The sequence below is a fragment of the Serinus canaria genome, chromosome 4, assembly GCF_022539315.1.
Source record: "Serinus canaria isolate serCan28SL12 chromosome 4, serCan2020, whole genome shotgun sequence".
NCBI classification, from domain to species: domain Eukaryota; kingdom Metazoa; phylum Chordata; class Aves; order Passeriformes; family Fringillidae; genus Serinus; species Serinus canaria.
In genome coordinates, this window is record NC_066317.1 from 24121890 (window position 1) to 24134482 (window position 12593).

A 12593-nucleotide genomic window follows, 5' to 3' on the forward strand; every position below is an offset into this window, starting at 1 on the left:
TTGGATATCTTGGCTCACCACAGGGTAGGTGTTTCTCCAAGTGCCTGACCCATGGTGACCAAAAATCTGTTGTCAGAGAAAGGGACTGACTCTAGATGAGAAGAGCAGGCTCCACACCCAGTCAGAGGCTTTCTGAAGTGTGTGATTGGCACATCTATGTATGGAAAAAAATGGAAAGAACAGGAGGAAAAAAAAACTTACCATTGTTGCATACTGAAGGGGTTAAGTTGTGATAAATCCCATTGTGGATATTAGGGCAGAGAGATCTTTGGAAGGTACTTGTGCCATACCATAGTGAGTTGAATGATTCTAAGTACAAATTCAAGAAAGCTACACCAAGTAGAGAAATTTGCTAGAAAAAATGCTTGTAATGTTCTCCTAGTGGTCATTTTTCTATTCAGGAAAACTTCATACTTTGAAATAAACAAAGTGTACTTTAATGCCAAAGACTAACACTCAAACGAGTCCTGTGAAGCTCTCTGAGTTCTTCAGAGCAGTTTCCAAAGGCAAAAAACTGTATACCCACATTTTAGTTGGGCATGCATCATTCAGAATGACCTCATAACCTACTTCTAAAATTTCCTCAAGAATTTCAGAGCAACCTTGTAGAATACAAGGAAAATAGTTACAGCAAGAGATGTCTGTTCTTCCTGCGTCATAACATTATGTTCTCCCTTTTCTTGGTAAGAAGTGATTACGACATGCACCTTTTCTGTGTTATTTCTGTTTTTCTGTGTTACTAAGTTCAAGTTACAGTAAATACCTCAAAGAATTGAAGCTGCTTGGGACTAAGGCTGTGCTTTTCCCTCAGGTTTGTACAAGCTTGTCACTGTTGGGGAAGTTGTTGGCTCCAGCAAGGGTCTGGATAATGCTGCAGTACAAATAAAAGTGTAGGTGGTGGTAAGAAAATTGAAGTGTGTATTGCCCACAGCTCATGAGATCCTTATTTGAGGAAAGTCTGAAAGACAGCTGGGAATGCAATGCCTATTTTTAGTACAGGTGGAAATTCCTCTGGGCATTATTCTATTCTTAGTTTAACACTTGCTGAGCATTCCTTTGTTTAAAATGTTCCTTTCAGACAATCAGTAAAGAGCCACCAATTTGGCTATAAAGGTAAATCGTATAAACTAAGTGACAACAAAGTGAAGAAATAATTCAGCAAAGTATTCAGTGAAAATGTGGATTAAACAGCTAATTAATTGATTTATGACTCTTGAATCAATAAATCAATTGGTCTTGCCGGGTTTTTGGATTGGGATTTTAATTTCATGAAGTGAGCCATATACACATTTCATCTTCAAATGCTCTGAAGTTATTTGAGGGCTGAAAATAATGATTTTTCACTATAAAATTAATTCTTCCCTTTTTGTGTGTGTTTAGAAAATTGAAGATACAGCCTTGTAAACTTAAAAATTATGCTATTTTTAAATTAGTCTTAGGTTATTTTGTGCTCGAGTTGGTAATCTGGTCATACTTGCAACAAGAGAGAGAAGCAATTCTGCTTCTCTGGTGGATGCTGGCCATCACACTCATTAGGTGCTGACCATCACACTGCCTCATGTGATGCTGAGGTGAGCTCCAAATCCCCCCTCCATGCCCTGCTTTTCAAAGGAAGCAGGTATGAACCACAGGAGGTTGCAGCAGGCAAAGGGAAACAGCTCTACAGCTTTTGGTCCAGGCGTGGATTGGCTTGAAAGGGGCCACAGTCACTGCACTGTTTGAGAGCTGCAGGAAACTGATCACAAGCACTAGCATATCATCTTGTGGCTACTGATCAAAAAGTGGGTTTCCCTTCAGCAGTGAGCATCCATGCATCTCTCATTATATGCAAGTGGAAGGCTGTTACATTTTTCCATATTTTTGCATCAGTTTTGAACAGTGTATTGATTAAGAGTTCTGTCCTGTATCTCTAGGACATATAACTGCCTACCATTGCACTGCTGCAATAATTTACCATAATTTTTGCCTTATGTGAATTTGCAAAAATGTGAATTAATATGAATATATGCAAAGGAAGAAGCAGGACATGCTACATTAGGTTTTTAAAGATCATAATCCATCCATGATCAAATACATTCAGTGGCTAATCTTGTTCTTACTGAATTACTTTTTGAAGCTGTGGTTTAAAGATTAAAAATCCCAACCAAAAGCAACAAAAACCCCAACTAACTCTTAGTAATCAAGAGTCTTAAACTTGCAGCCTTGAAATAATATTTTAATAAAGGATAGAAAATTTGGACTTGTTGATTAAATTGTAATAAGAAGCATGGTAGAGTTTGTAAAACTTAGCAGCATACTCAAAGCCTAAAATGTTAACAATAAATTCAAATCAAGAGACAGATTTATAGGAAGATTCAGGCATGTGGAGAGGTGCCCAGTATTGGCCTTGTTTTCTTTCTCACTGAGGCCTTTACTGCACCATTCCAGCAATGCTCCTGATGGAGAGAGAGCAGTCAGGCGGGCCAGGAGTGTGGGAGCTCAGGGGTTGAATCCCTGCTGTCCTCAGTAATTCTTCATGCAGAGTGGGTCAGTGCCAGCAGGAGCTCCTGGGATGACCCATCTGGCCTGTAATTCAGGGCTTTAACTCACTTCTTTTGGCTGTGGGAGCCCAGCTTGGAGAGAAGCTGAAGCTCCATCTCCCCCACCTCAGGTAGCTGCCCTAAGGAGCCAGCAGCTTTTGGTACCTTTTTTTCTCTGCACTGCAAGAGGCTCTGCCTTGTTCAGGCCTCTTTCACAAGAGCAGCAGGGCATCAATCACTCGGCTTTGTTCTGCACTCTTGACACCGGCAGCTGAAGGGCTCCTTTTGGGAAAAGAACTGCATGGAGAGCAAAACCTTGCTTTCCCATAGATCAAGAACCTGATAGAGCTGCAGAGCGAAGGCTTGACCTGTGCCCTGTAGATAACCAGCAAGCACGAGGAGCTGCGTGTGTCAGAAGCAGCCGTGCATGGCAGGTCTCTGCCTCCGTGCAGGATTAGTGTTTGAGCACTCAGCAGCCTCTGCTCGGTGTCCAAGGGCTGCACAGTGACTGGCAGCACAAGCAGCTTTGTGTGTCAGCCTGACCTCATCTGAGAGCTCCCCAGGCAGGGAGAGCAGCAGTGGTGGGCTTCAGCTGCGCCCTGGGCATCTGCCTGTGACCCAGAGCTGACCTGGACGGCACAGCCAGGAGTGCTCGTGAATTACTGCTGGCTGACCAAGGGCCCTTATGAAAAATACTTTGTCTATTCTTTAGCTTTCCATTATGTGAAACCAGTTTCATTTAGACAGCATACATTGTGTTTTAACTGCGATTAAGGATAATACAGTTCCTTTGTTTCCACAGATATTGATGAATGTGCTACTGGGAGGGTTCTCTGCCCACGATTCAGGCACTGCGTCAATACCTTCGGGAGCTACATTTGCAGGTGTCATAAAGGCTTTGACCTGATGTACATTGGAGGAAAATACCAGTGCCATGGTAATAACAAGCCATTTCTCACATGCATGTAATGGAGTTGTGCATTTGAAAATTAAATTAATGCTCAAAGAGGAATATTTATTTATTATGGCTGAAATGTTGAAGCAGGTTGTTTTACACTGCATCGGTATTTTAAGAAAGGGTGGATTATAGAAATAGGTGGTGAAAGAGAAGGCATGTATTTGGCCTGCATTCTTGGAACTGTGGAAGCTAGTGGGGAGAGCAGAGCTGATGACCCCAGGAATTCCTTTCCAAAGGTGTTGTTTCCTCAGGGTTCACTGTCACTGGCAGTTGTAGGCTTGGAGCAGGGCATGGGCTTAGGCTGTGTCTGAGCTTTAACATTGGTGTGCTCCATAGCATGTCCCAAGATCCAAGATAAGAAAATGTGCACACCCTACCCCCTCCCAACCCAGACTGCCCAACTTTCCTTCCCCTGCAGACAGGTGGGGAAGAGGCAGGAGTTGGGAAATAACCTGTTTTTGTCTGGACACGAGATTGGAATGCAGTTGGTGTATGCCCTTCAACAAAGATATTCCCAGGTCTCTCTGCCTTAATTTCACAGGGTCTCAACTGGTTATCATTCTTTCACTGAAAAAAGATCTTGTGGATAGAATTTATGTTTGCTTAAGTTTGTTTTTTTTTCAGAGAAATTTGTATTCAGAGCACTGGAATTTGGAGATTTTTGCTTGCATCACTGGCAATAAATGTGGATATGGCATATGAAATGTTTCCAGCAGTTTCTACTTGATGTAGCAATATCTATACATACAATATAGGAAGAATTTTATGAAAAAAACCTGATTTAATATCTGTGTGATTAAGAACATGCATATTCCTAGACTCAATTTGGTTTATTCTTAATCTGTCACCTCCAAGATGTGGTTGTTAAAATTGTGATCTTAATGATCTCAGCTGCAATCTACCTATGGCATGTCTGAAGCTGATGCTAAGGTAAAAGCTGAGCAATACCAAAATTGCCCAATAGTCCCTATTTCCCCTAATGTTTGCATAACCACATTGATTTATGACTGTCTATTTTCCTTTTCCCACTGGCGAAAGTTTTATTATTATTTTTTTCTAATAATCAAAATGTTATTAATGTTTGGGTTTTTTTTGCAGGGATAAGCAGAAATTCAGGTTTCTATGAAGTAAATGATTTTTTTTAATGTAAATTTTCTGTTGCAGATATAGATGAGTGCTCCCTTGGCCACCACCAGTGTGGCAGCTTTTCACACTGCTACAACACTCCAGGATCCTACAAGTGCAAATGTAAAGAAGGGTACAGAGACAATGGAACAAACTGCATACGTATGTAATGCTCCTTTTATAACAGAGATTCTGAAAGCTTATGTGTCCCATTTTGTAAACTTTAAGGTACAGCTCTGTCAGACTCACTTTCTCTTAACTATTTTTAATACTAAATAAGGGGCCAGGGAATGTAGTTGGAGTTTTCTAGGTCTTATCATGCCTTGGTAAAAATATCTTTCCCTGAAACATTTTCATAATTAGAAAGAAATTCACCTCTCCCTATTCACAGCTTGATTGTAGAGATTGCTTCAGGATGAGAGCAACTGAGTAAGCAGGGTAGGTCTGATCAAACAGTGCACATTACTCATACCCTGTTGTTATGTACACTCCACAACTGGCCCGTTTCAGCAGCTCACCCCATCCACTCCCTGCTGCTTCCCAGATGTGAGAAGAGCCAGGAGGGAGGATTTCTCTGGAAGGATTTGCTGTTGGAAAATTCCCTTGGCCACCTTTCTCTTGGGAGAAGCATCCATCCCCTTGGTACAGAATAAGGTGCTGGAGCTCTCCCATATTTGACGTCCCACAGGTGTGTGCAGCTCTGTGACATCTGCTGGATCTTTTGGATCCTGCATTCCTTTGTGGGATCTGGTCTTTGGTGACTCACTGATCTCTTTAAAGAGCAGCACCATTTTTCCCCTTCAGCTGTAGCTGTCATGGCAAAAGGTGTTCTCTCACATCCTGAGTGCTTGCAAATATACATGGGCACATTTCATGTGTGTTACTGGGACATGGTCCTAAGTCCATAGACTAAAAGGCTTGTTAACCAACAGAAAACAACAAAACATATTCTCGTGTTTCATGTCTTCAGAAACTCTCCTTGTGAAGCTAAGTTAAAATTTGTGGTCCTTTCTGAAACATCGGAGGAGATGGTACTGTGGGCACTGTCTCTGGGGTGAAAGTGGTGCTCAATCCAGCACCTCGTTTTTGTGAAGGCTGAAAAATATCTTAGATTCCTGGTGTTTAGCAAAGAGAAGGATCGAAATGAAGGCTAGCTTGGTTCAATCTCTACAATAATTCTGCTTATTGACAAGGAGAAACGCTTAGAAGGAAAGGTCTGCAAGAACTTTCTTAATCCAAAGGTACCTGGCCATCTGTGATCAAAATGGTTGTAATGTCGGGATCTTACTAAACTTGCTTCCACTTCTGATTATGAACTTGTCCAGTTTAGAGGGCGGCTTAACCACCCATGGCTTCCTGCCCATGCTTTTTTAACCAGCAAGCTTTTGTGTAGGTTTTACCAACCCTAAAAGAGACTTGATGCTTGAGAGGATGTGGGATGGAAGTGTCTTGACCTTCAGTCATTCTAAATTATCTCTAAACTGCTGCAGTGCCAAGTATGACCTAAAGCGATGTGATAATTTAGCAGTGCTGATGCTAAAGTATGTTTCTAACTAATGGAAACCTTCAGAGAAAAAAAAAATATTTCATCCAAGTGTCTCTCTGTCACAATGAAAGAGATTAAGTTTCTGGAGTGAGAGGCTGAGAAGTCCATTATGGTCCCATTTTGATTCTCTGTTGTTCTGAATGAACCACCTAGTCCCTATCACATGTTCAAGGCCAGTTGCACTCTCCCTGAGGGAGGCAGGGATGGAATGAGCAGGATTGTTGATCCTGAAGGCACAACTCCTCAGACCACTGCATGCACCTGCTTTTGTTACAGAAAGGCCAGTGACCAGGCCAACAGCTCGTCCTACACCTGGGCCAACAACTCAGCCTGCACCCAGGACAACTCAGCCTGCACCCAGGACAACTCAAACTCAACCTGCACCCAGGACAACTCCTCAGCCTGCACCCAGGACAACTCAGCCTGCACCCAGGACAACTCGACTGACTCCCAAGCCAACCACGAGATACGTGCCAGTGACAACAAGGCTGGTCACAACACCGGTGGTGAAGCCTCCACCCCCAACAACACCTCAGCCTACAACAGTAAGACCTACACTACCACCCCAAAGAACTCCTCTGGTAACAACTGAAGAGCCTGCACATGTTCCCATTGAAACTACAACTTCCCAAGGAGTTATAGATGACAACAGGATCCAGCCAGATCCTCAGAAACCCCGAGGAGATGTGTTCAGTAAGTAATTTTACATATGCCTTGGCTTATCAAAGCTGTAGGTCAAAGCATGCATTATACTGTTTGGGATTCTTAGAACACTATACCATTGAGAACAGAGAAATGAAACTGAAAATGGTTATATGGTAAAGCTGCACAAGTAGTTGATTTTGTTACCTAACAAAAATTTGGGAAGTTCTGAATCAATCAATCAAAAAAGTGTTTATTTTTTCCCCCTGAAATTATTGAGTATATTGTCTTGTAGAAGTACTTAATTATGCTTTCAGATGAAGATTTTAAGGAAATGAAAGACATTTGATTGAAAAGGATTGAAGTACAACATAACTCATAAAGTAGTCAGTGGATTTAAATTCGGAGAGTTGAGAGTCCCTCCTAAACAAAGTATTACCATAGCTTTAAGAAAGGTAAAGAAATGGGATCATGCCTGATTACCTAAAGACTTCTGTGTGACATTTTTTTGTAAGGGTTCAAATAGTCTCAGATGTTCATGACTAAACAATGGGAAAAATGCATAAAAATAGCATAGAGGGTAATTTTCTGGACTGTGTCTGTGGAAAGAGATACACGGAAAGCTGAAGATAGTAAAGATTCTCATAGCATGAAGACATGTAACTTTAGGAGCTCCTCTGAAGTGCACAGCACCATTGTGCCAGCTTTAGTGCATACCACAGGAGACATTACTGGCTCTTACAGAGCTGTGCATGTCTGCCAAGAAATGCTCAACACCCGATTTCATCTTTAGTTCTGCGGCTAATTTTAGAGACGGGGAGGGTGTGCTGGATCCGCTCTCCAGCTTGTTGTACAATCAAGCTGCTGAAGCAATGTAGTAGGAGGAAAAGTTTGCTGTCTCAGAGCAGGTGCACAAGCAATGTGGGAGTTTTTTTCTGGTTGCTTTGGTATCTATGTGGTAATTTCTTGGGCTTTGTTGTTCCAGGTCATTACTCAGTGAAATATTTTGTTCCTTGTAAAAGAGTTTTCCCTGTGACATTTTATCTGTTGTAGCCAGTTAGAAAATGGAGAGTGAAGCTGACAAAAGTTAGAAGACAAATCCTGGTACTGCTTAGTAGAGTGTACTTTTGGCTTAATATTCAATTAAAAATATGGCATATGTTTAAGTGAAATTTTAAAAGGAAATATAATAAAGATTTATGAAGCTTAATCTAATGGGACCCAACAGTTAAAAATACAGTTTTGTGGAAATTATTGTAGACTCCAGCATTATGCTTCCCACATGTCTGTCTCATGTTGCAAGTGTTCTCTGGAACACTAAAGCAGAGGGCTAGTGTTCAGTATTCTGAATTTTTGTAAAGTCATAACAATCCTCCATGTAAAGCTTATTATTTACAATGAGTCTTTCTATACTGTCCCTAGAGGGATTTTTGAAGCGAATGCTTTTAATACATGTGTTTCAGATATAGGAGTTTAGAAAATAGGAAAGTGAAAGCCTTTGAAGTTTGGCTTGGTCTGACTGCAGCTTACATTATGGTACATGTAACAAACACAGGACCTTTGCAAAGTGTTTATCAACTGTAGGTTTAGGTCAGCTGCCACACTCTGAGGTTTGTGATATACATACATAGCCTCAAAGGCTTCAGTGCATGGCACAGCAGGACTGAAACGGGTCAAGCGCCAGCTGTTCCTGGCCTCAGCAGGTAATACAGGGACAGAGAGTCCTCAGACCAGGTCAACAGATGGCTGTCTTCAATGCCATGTAATATTTTTTATTCCCTGCAAGAGACATACTTGATGCACATATGTGTGACTGAAAGCCTATTCCACTTGTGCTCCAGATGATGCTAGTAGTGTGATCTTCAGTGAAGCTGGTGTCGTCTTCTCTCCTCTCTCTTATCCTTTTCTCCCCTTCCACTCTGCTTTCTGCTCTGTTTTTCTTTTTTTTTCTCTTCTGGACACTTTGAAAGTATCATCTAGGTAGTGGTCACTGGAGTCCTCTCCTACTTTCTCCCTGTGTAGAAGTGTTTGTGTTGGGAGTGCTCAGAGGCATTTGTTAAGGATTTGAAAACTACAGTTTAGTGCAAAACAGTTCTTTTTCAGAAGAATGTGCTACTTTCTCAAAGAAAGCATTGCTTGTAGAGTAGGGTATTTCTTGAGTCCTGTTACTGCAGAGGTTTGTGGGAAGAGCAGAACTTACATTTCCTCATGTGGGACATTTAGAAAAGCAGGAAGGAAAGTTACAGCCTTTATACATCACTACAGTGGGATGCACAGAGCCTGGGTCTGCCTCTCCTCAGTAGTGCACTGTAAGGAAAACACAGAGATACTTGGACATCCCCAGATGCCATCACACCAGGGTTCAGCTGCATGGGAGCATTTTGCCAGGTGCTGCATTCCTGGGCATTAGCTGGGCTGCATGAGTGCCCTTGGCCCATGGCAAGGTGAGGTGCGTTACCTGAAACGCCTTTCACGTTAGCTTACAGATGTTGTGTGCAGGGGGGTTTGAGTCCAGGTTCCTGCTGGCCAGCCCTGCCCCTGCTCCAGGAGTGTGGGAGAGCACTGCCTGGCTCTGCTTGGCTGCAGCTGCTTGGGGTAAGGCACTGCAAGCTCAGGACAGCAGCACTCCCACCAAGTATAAGCCATTCCAAATCCTCAAAGCCAGACACAATGGTTATAACCATGGTGTTAAGACAATACAGGATTTCAAACTGGAATAAATATTAACATTTAGCTAACCTTCAACTTGCTTCTTAGCTGCTATGTGGATGTGCCAAGCCCTCCCACCTCCAAAAACATTTGTGGATTTTTCACTTGCCTCTATATTTCTTCAGGGAAGGGGAGTTTTGAACTATTTCCTTCAGCTTTTTTAAAGCTGTTTCTGTTTTAATCTCACCCACATCAGACATCTTTGTAATATTCCTGGGTTGTGGATATGAGCTAATTTTGTTTTGCTTATACTGAGCTTCTTTAGGTTCATTTCCTCACATCAACTGCTTCTCCAGTTGAGGCAGCAAAGAAGCCAGTTCTCAAACATTAATTTGCACTGTGGTCCCCGTATGCCTGCCTGGAAAGAGAAGAAAAAGCCTTGCCCTTTCTGCTTTTCTTTGTTTCCCACTAGAGAATACAGGCAGCAATTAGTAGTCTTGTAACTCAAATTTTCTTGGAAAACAGAGGAGAAAATCGATGTTAGATCCACTCAGGTCATGAACTAGGATTTAATAACCTCAGTTTTATAAATCTTCCAAAAAATTTGTGTTGTCTTAGGCGTCTGCTTCCTCCTGTGTCTCCAAGGGTTGTTGTATTCCATAGAGTCACGAAAGGTGGTGTTTTATCACACAGGGATGGGCAGAACCCAGCCTAGAGAGCACTGTCCCCAGCAGCCACTGGCAGTTCTGTGCTCCCAGCCATTAGCATCTGCTAAAGACCTCAAAGTTGTGGTTTTGTTAGGTTATCTTGGGATGCATGGACATTTCCCTTCCTTTTTTTCCCATGGGGCTCTGCAGCCTTAGCCAGACTTGGAGGAGGCAGCACTGCTTTGTTCTGCCCTGGAATAGGTGGTGCTTCTGTCAGGCAATCCATGGCAAAGGGGCCACTGGCTGCTGCACAGATGTCCTAGACCAAATCCTGGTGCTCCAGGATTGGTCCACACCAGGAGAGGAAACATGCTTGGATCAAATCGACTTTTTTTCTGCAAGCATGTCTCAAATTCCAGGTTTTTGTTAGTTAACCTTTTCCTGGGGTGCCCTTGGTGACTCCTTGCTCCCTGTTTTCTCCCTTTGTTGTTATTTGACCTGCTGTCCAACACACTGAGTCAACTTGACCTAGGATTTCACTTTAGAGCTCTCTTGAATATGCTGCTCAACTTGAAATGAGCTGAGGATCAGAGAAATTGCTCTGTTCAGCAGTGACAAAGAGCACAAATGATAAAAATGCTGATAATTTTATTGAAATCCCTTTGCAATTTTTGAAAGGTATTGGGTTGTTGCTTTTTTTTAGATGCTTTAGCCCTTTTCTAAAAAAGCCTGCAGTGACTTTAGGAAGCTGCTTTTTCAAAGAACAAAAAAATTTGTATTTTTGAACATGGAATTCCTACACTTGGCCTTTGAACCACTTAGTCAGATGCAGACAGTGGAATCTGGCACCAAGGATAATCTTCTCCTGATACGGATATGGGGGGAATGGCAATGAGAGAGGAATGCAGTGATAGCTTAATATTTAACTATTTCAGGACTGATACAAACTACAGTGAAGTACAGAGGAATCTTTTCTAGTTATAAGTCTCTAACAAATAGAACAAACTTCTCAATAAGACTGGGAATTTCTGCTGCCATTGGGATCTGGATGATAAGCACTAAAAGCATAAACTTAAAGCATAATACTAGATATCAGCGTAACAAGAACTACCCCCTTATCTGTATTAAAAGACAGTTCAGCACTTTTCCTTCTTAGCCCTTAGTGAAGCTGAAAAGATTGGAGTTAGGAAATGTTTCTCATAACAGCTATTAAAAATGTAAAGATTGGATTTAAACTGGATTCTTTCTTTTCTCCCTTTCAGTGACTGCAAAGTCTTTAGTGCTGTAAGTGCAGTTTTGTGATCCTTGAAGCTGTTGAATAAAGGGAAATAATAACAGCAAAGAATAGAGGGTTTGTTATTCCTTGATTTCATTAGAATAGCATTATTTTACAACAGTATTTCATTTGTCTTCACTGTTCTGGCACCTTTTAAAATGTATTTGTCTTTATATTTAAGGATTTGTGATAGATGCTGTGTTCCTGTTGGTACTCTGGAGTTCAGTCATGAAATTGAGGAGTCTTACAAGTCTCACCCTCAATCAATCTTCCAGCAAGTTTTGTCCCCAGATCTCATATGCAAGCTTCTGTACACTCCTTGTTTTAGCTGTGTTTCCCTGAAATTCACTGGCACTCTGCACCTCCTGAATGGATGTTCATACAAAAGCAGGCAGGTCACTTTGCAGAAAACCTTCTGCAAAGGTAAATACCAAGAAGCTTGATTTTGGTAAAACTTACTGAGCCTTGTAACTGCCTGAGAAATGCAAGACTGGACTGCAGAGTGGTGGCGTGCTGACACTGTTCTGTCTCCCATCATATGTAAATAGTGCTGGAGAGGGTGGCACAGTCCATCAAAGCACTTCCTAAATAACTCTTACTGCAGAATTTGAATCTGTAGAGTTTTAAGAAATATTTTCTGGACACTGTGGGTGTCTAAACAAAAGGGTGAAATGTGCCTCTCCGTTGCCTCTTCTTTTTAGCCCAGCATATATCAATATCTTCCCTGGAGGAAAGCAGGGCTTATTCTTGTTTTCTCAGTCTGGCTGACCTCTGGACTACCCTTACTGTTAGCTGTTTTCTACTAGTTGTGTGTGAGATCTCATCACTTGTGGGAATTTTTTGCAAGTGGGATTTAACAGCTTTCAGTTGTAACTATTCAGTCAAAAATTTTTTGTCCTTTTTTGTTGTTGTTTTTAGTGAATGGGAATCTTAGTCATGATTACTGTGTGGAGTGGAATTGTACTTACAGTGCAAAATCAATTTTTTTCTATAAGGTAGAGAACTGCATTATTAATAGTAATAACAGTTACTAATAACATGAAGTTTCACTCCATGTCTTGGCTTTGTAACACTAAAACAGCAATTATTTGTTTATTGCAAACAAGCTGATAGATATACATGTACTTTCGTATATTCCCAATCTCAGCAATTAGCAAGTAAATAAAAAAAGCTGTATTGCTTTCCCAAGGGTTGAAAAAGCCCAAAAGAAATGGCTCTTATTTATTATTTA

General features: G+C 41.5%; 1 protein-coding gene across 4 annotated transcripts in view; it reads left to right on the forward strand.

The window, feature by feature from the left end:
* Positions 1 to 12593, forward strand: part of NPNT (nephronectin) — a 48354-nt gene that overhangs the window by 25434 nt on the left and 10327 nt on the right. For all 4 annotated transcript variants that reach the window (XM_030239425.2, XM_030239427.2, XM_030239426.2 and 1 more), the window contains 3 exons: positions 3322 to 3456; positions 4642 to 4764; positions 6425 to 6841. In XM_030239425.2, the coding sequence (XP_030095285.1) occupies positions 3322 to 3456; positions 4642 to 4764; positions 6425 to 6841 (675 nt within the window). The remainder of the gene's footprint in view (positions 1 to 3321; positions 3457 to 4641; positions 4765 to 6424; positions 6842 to 12593) is intronic.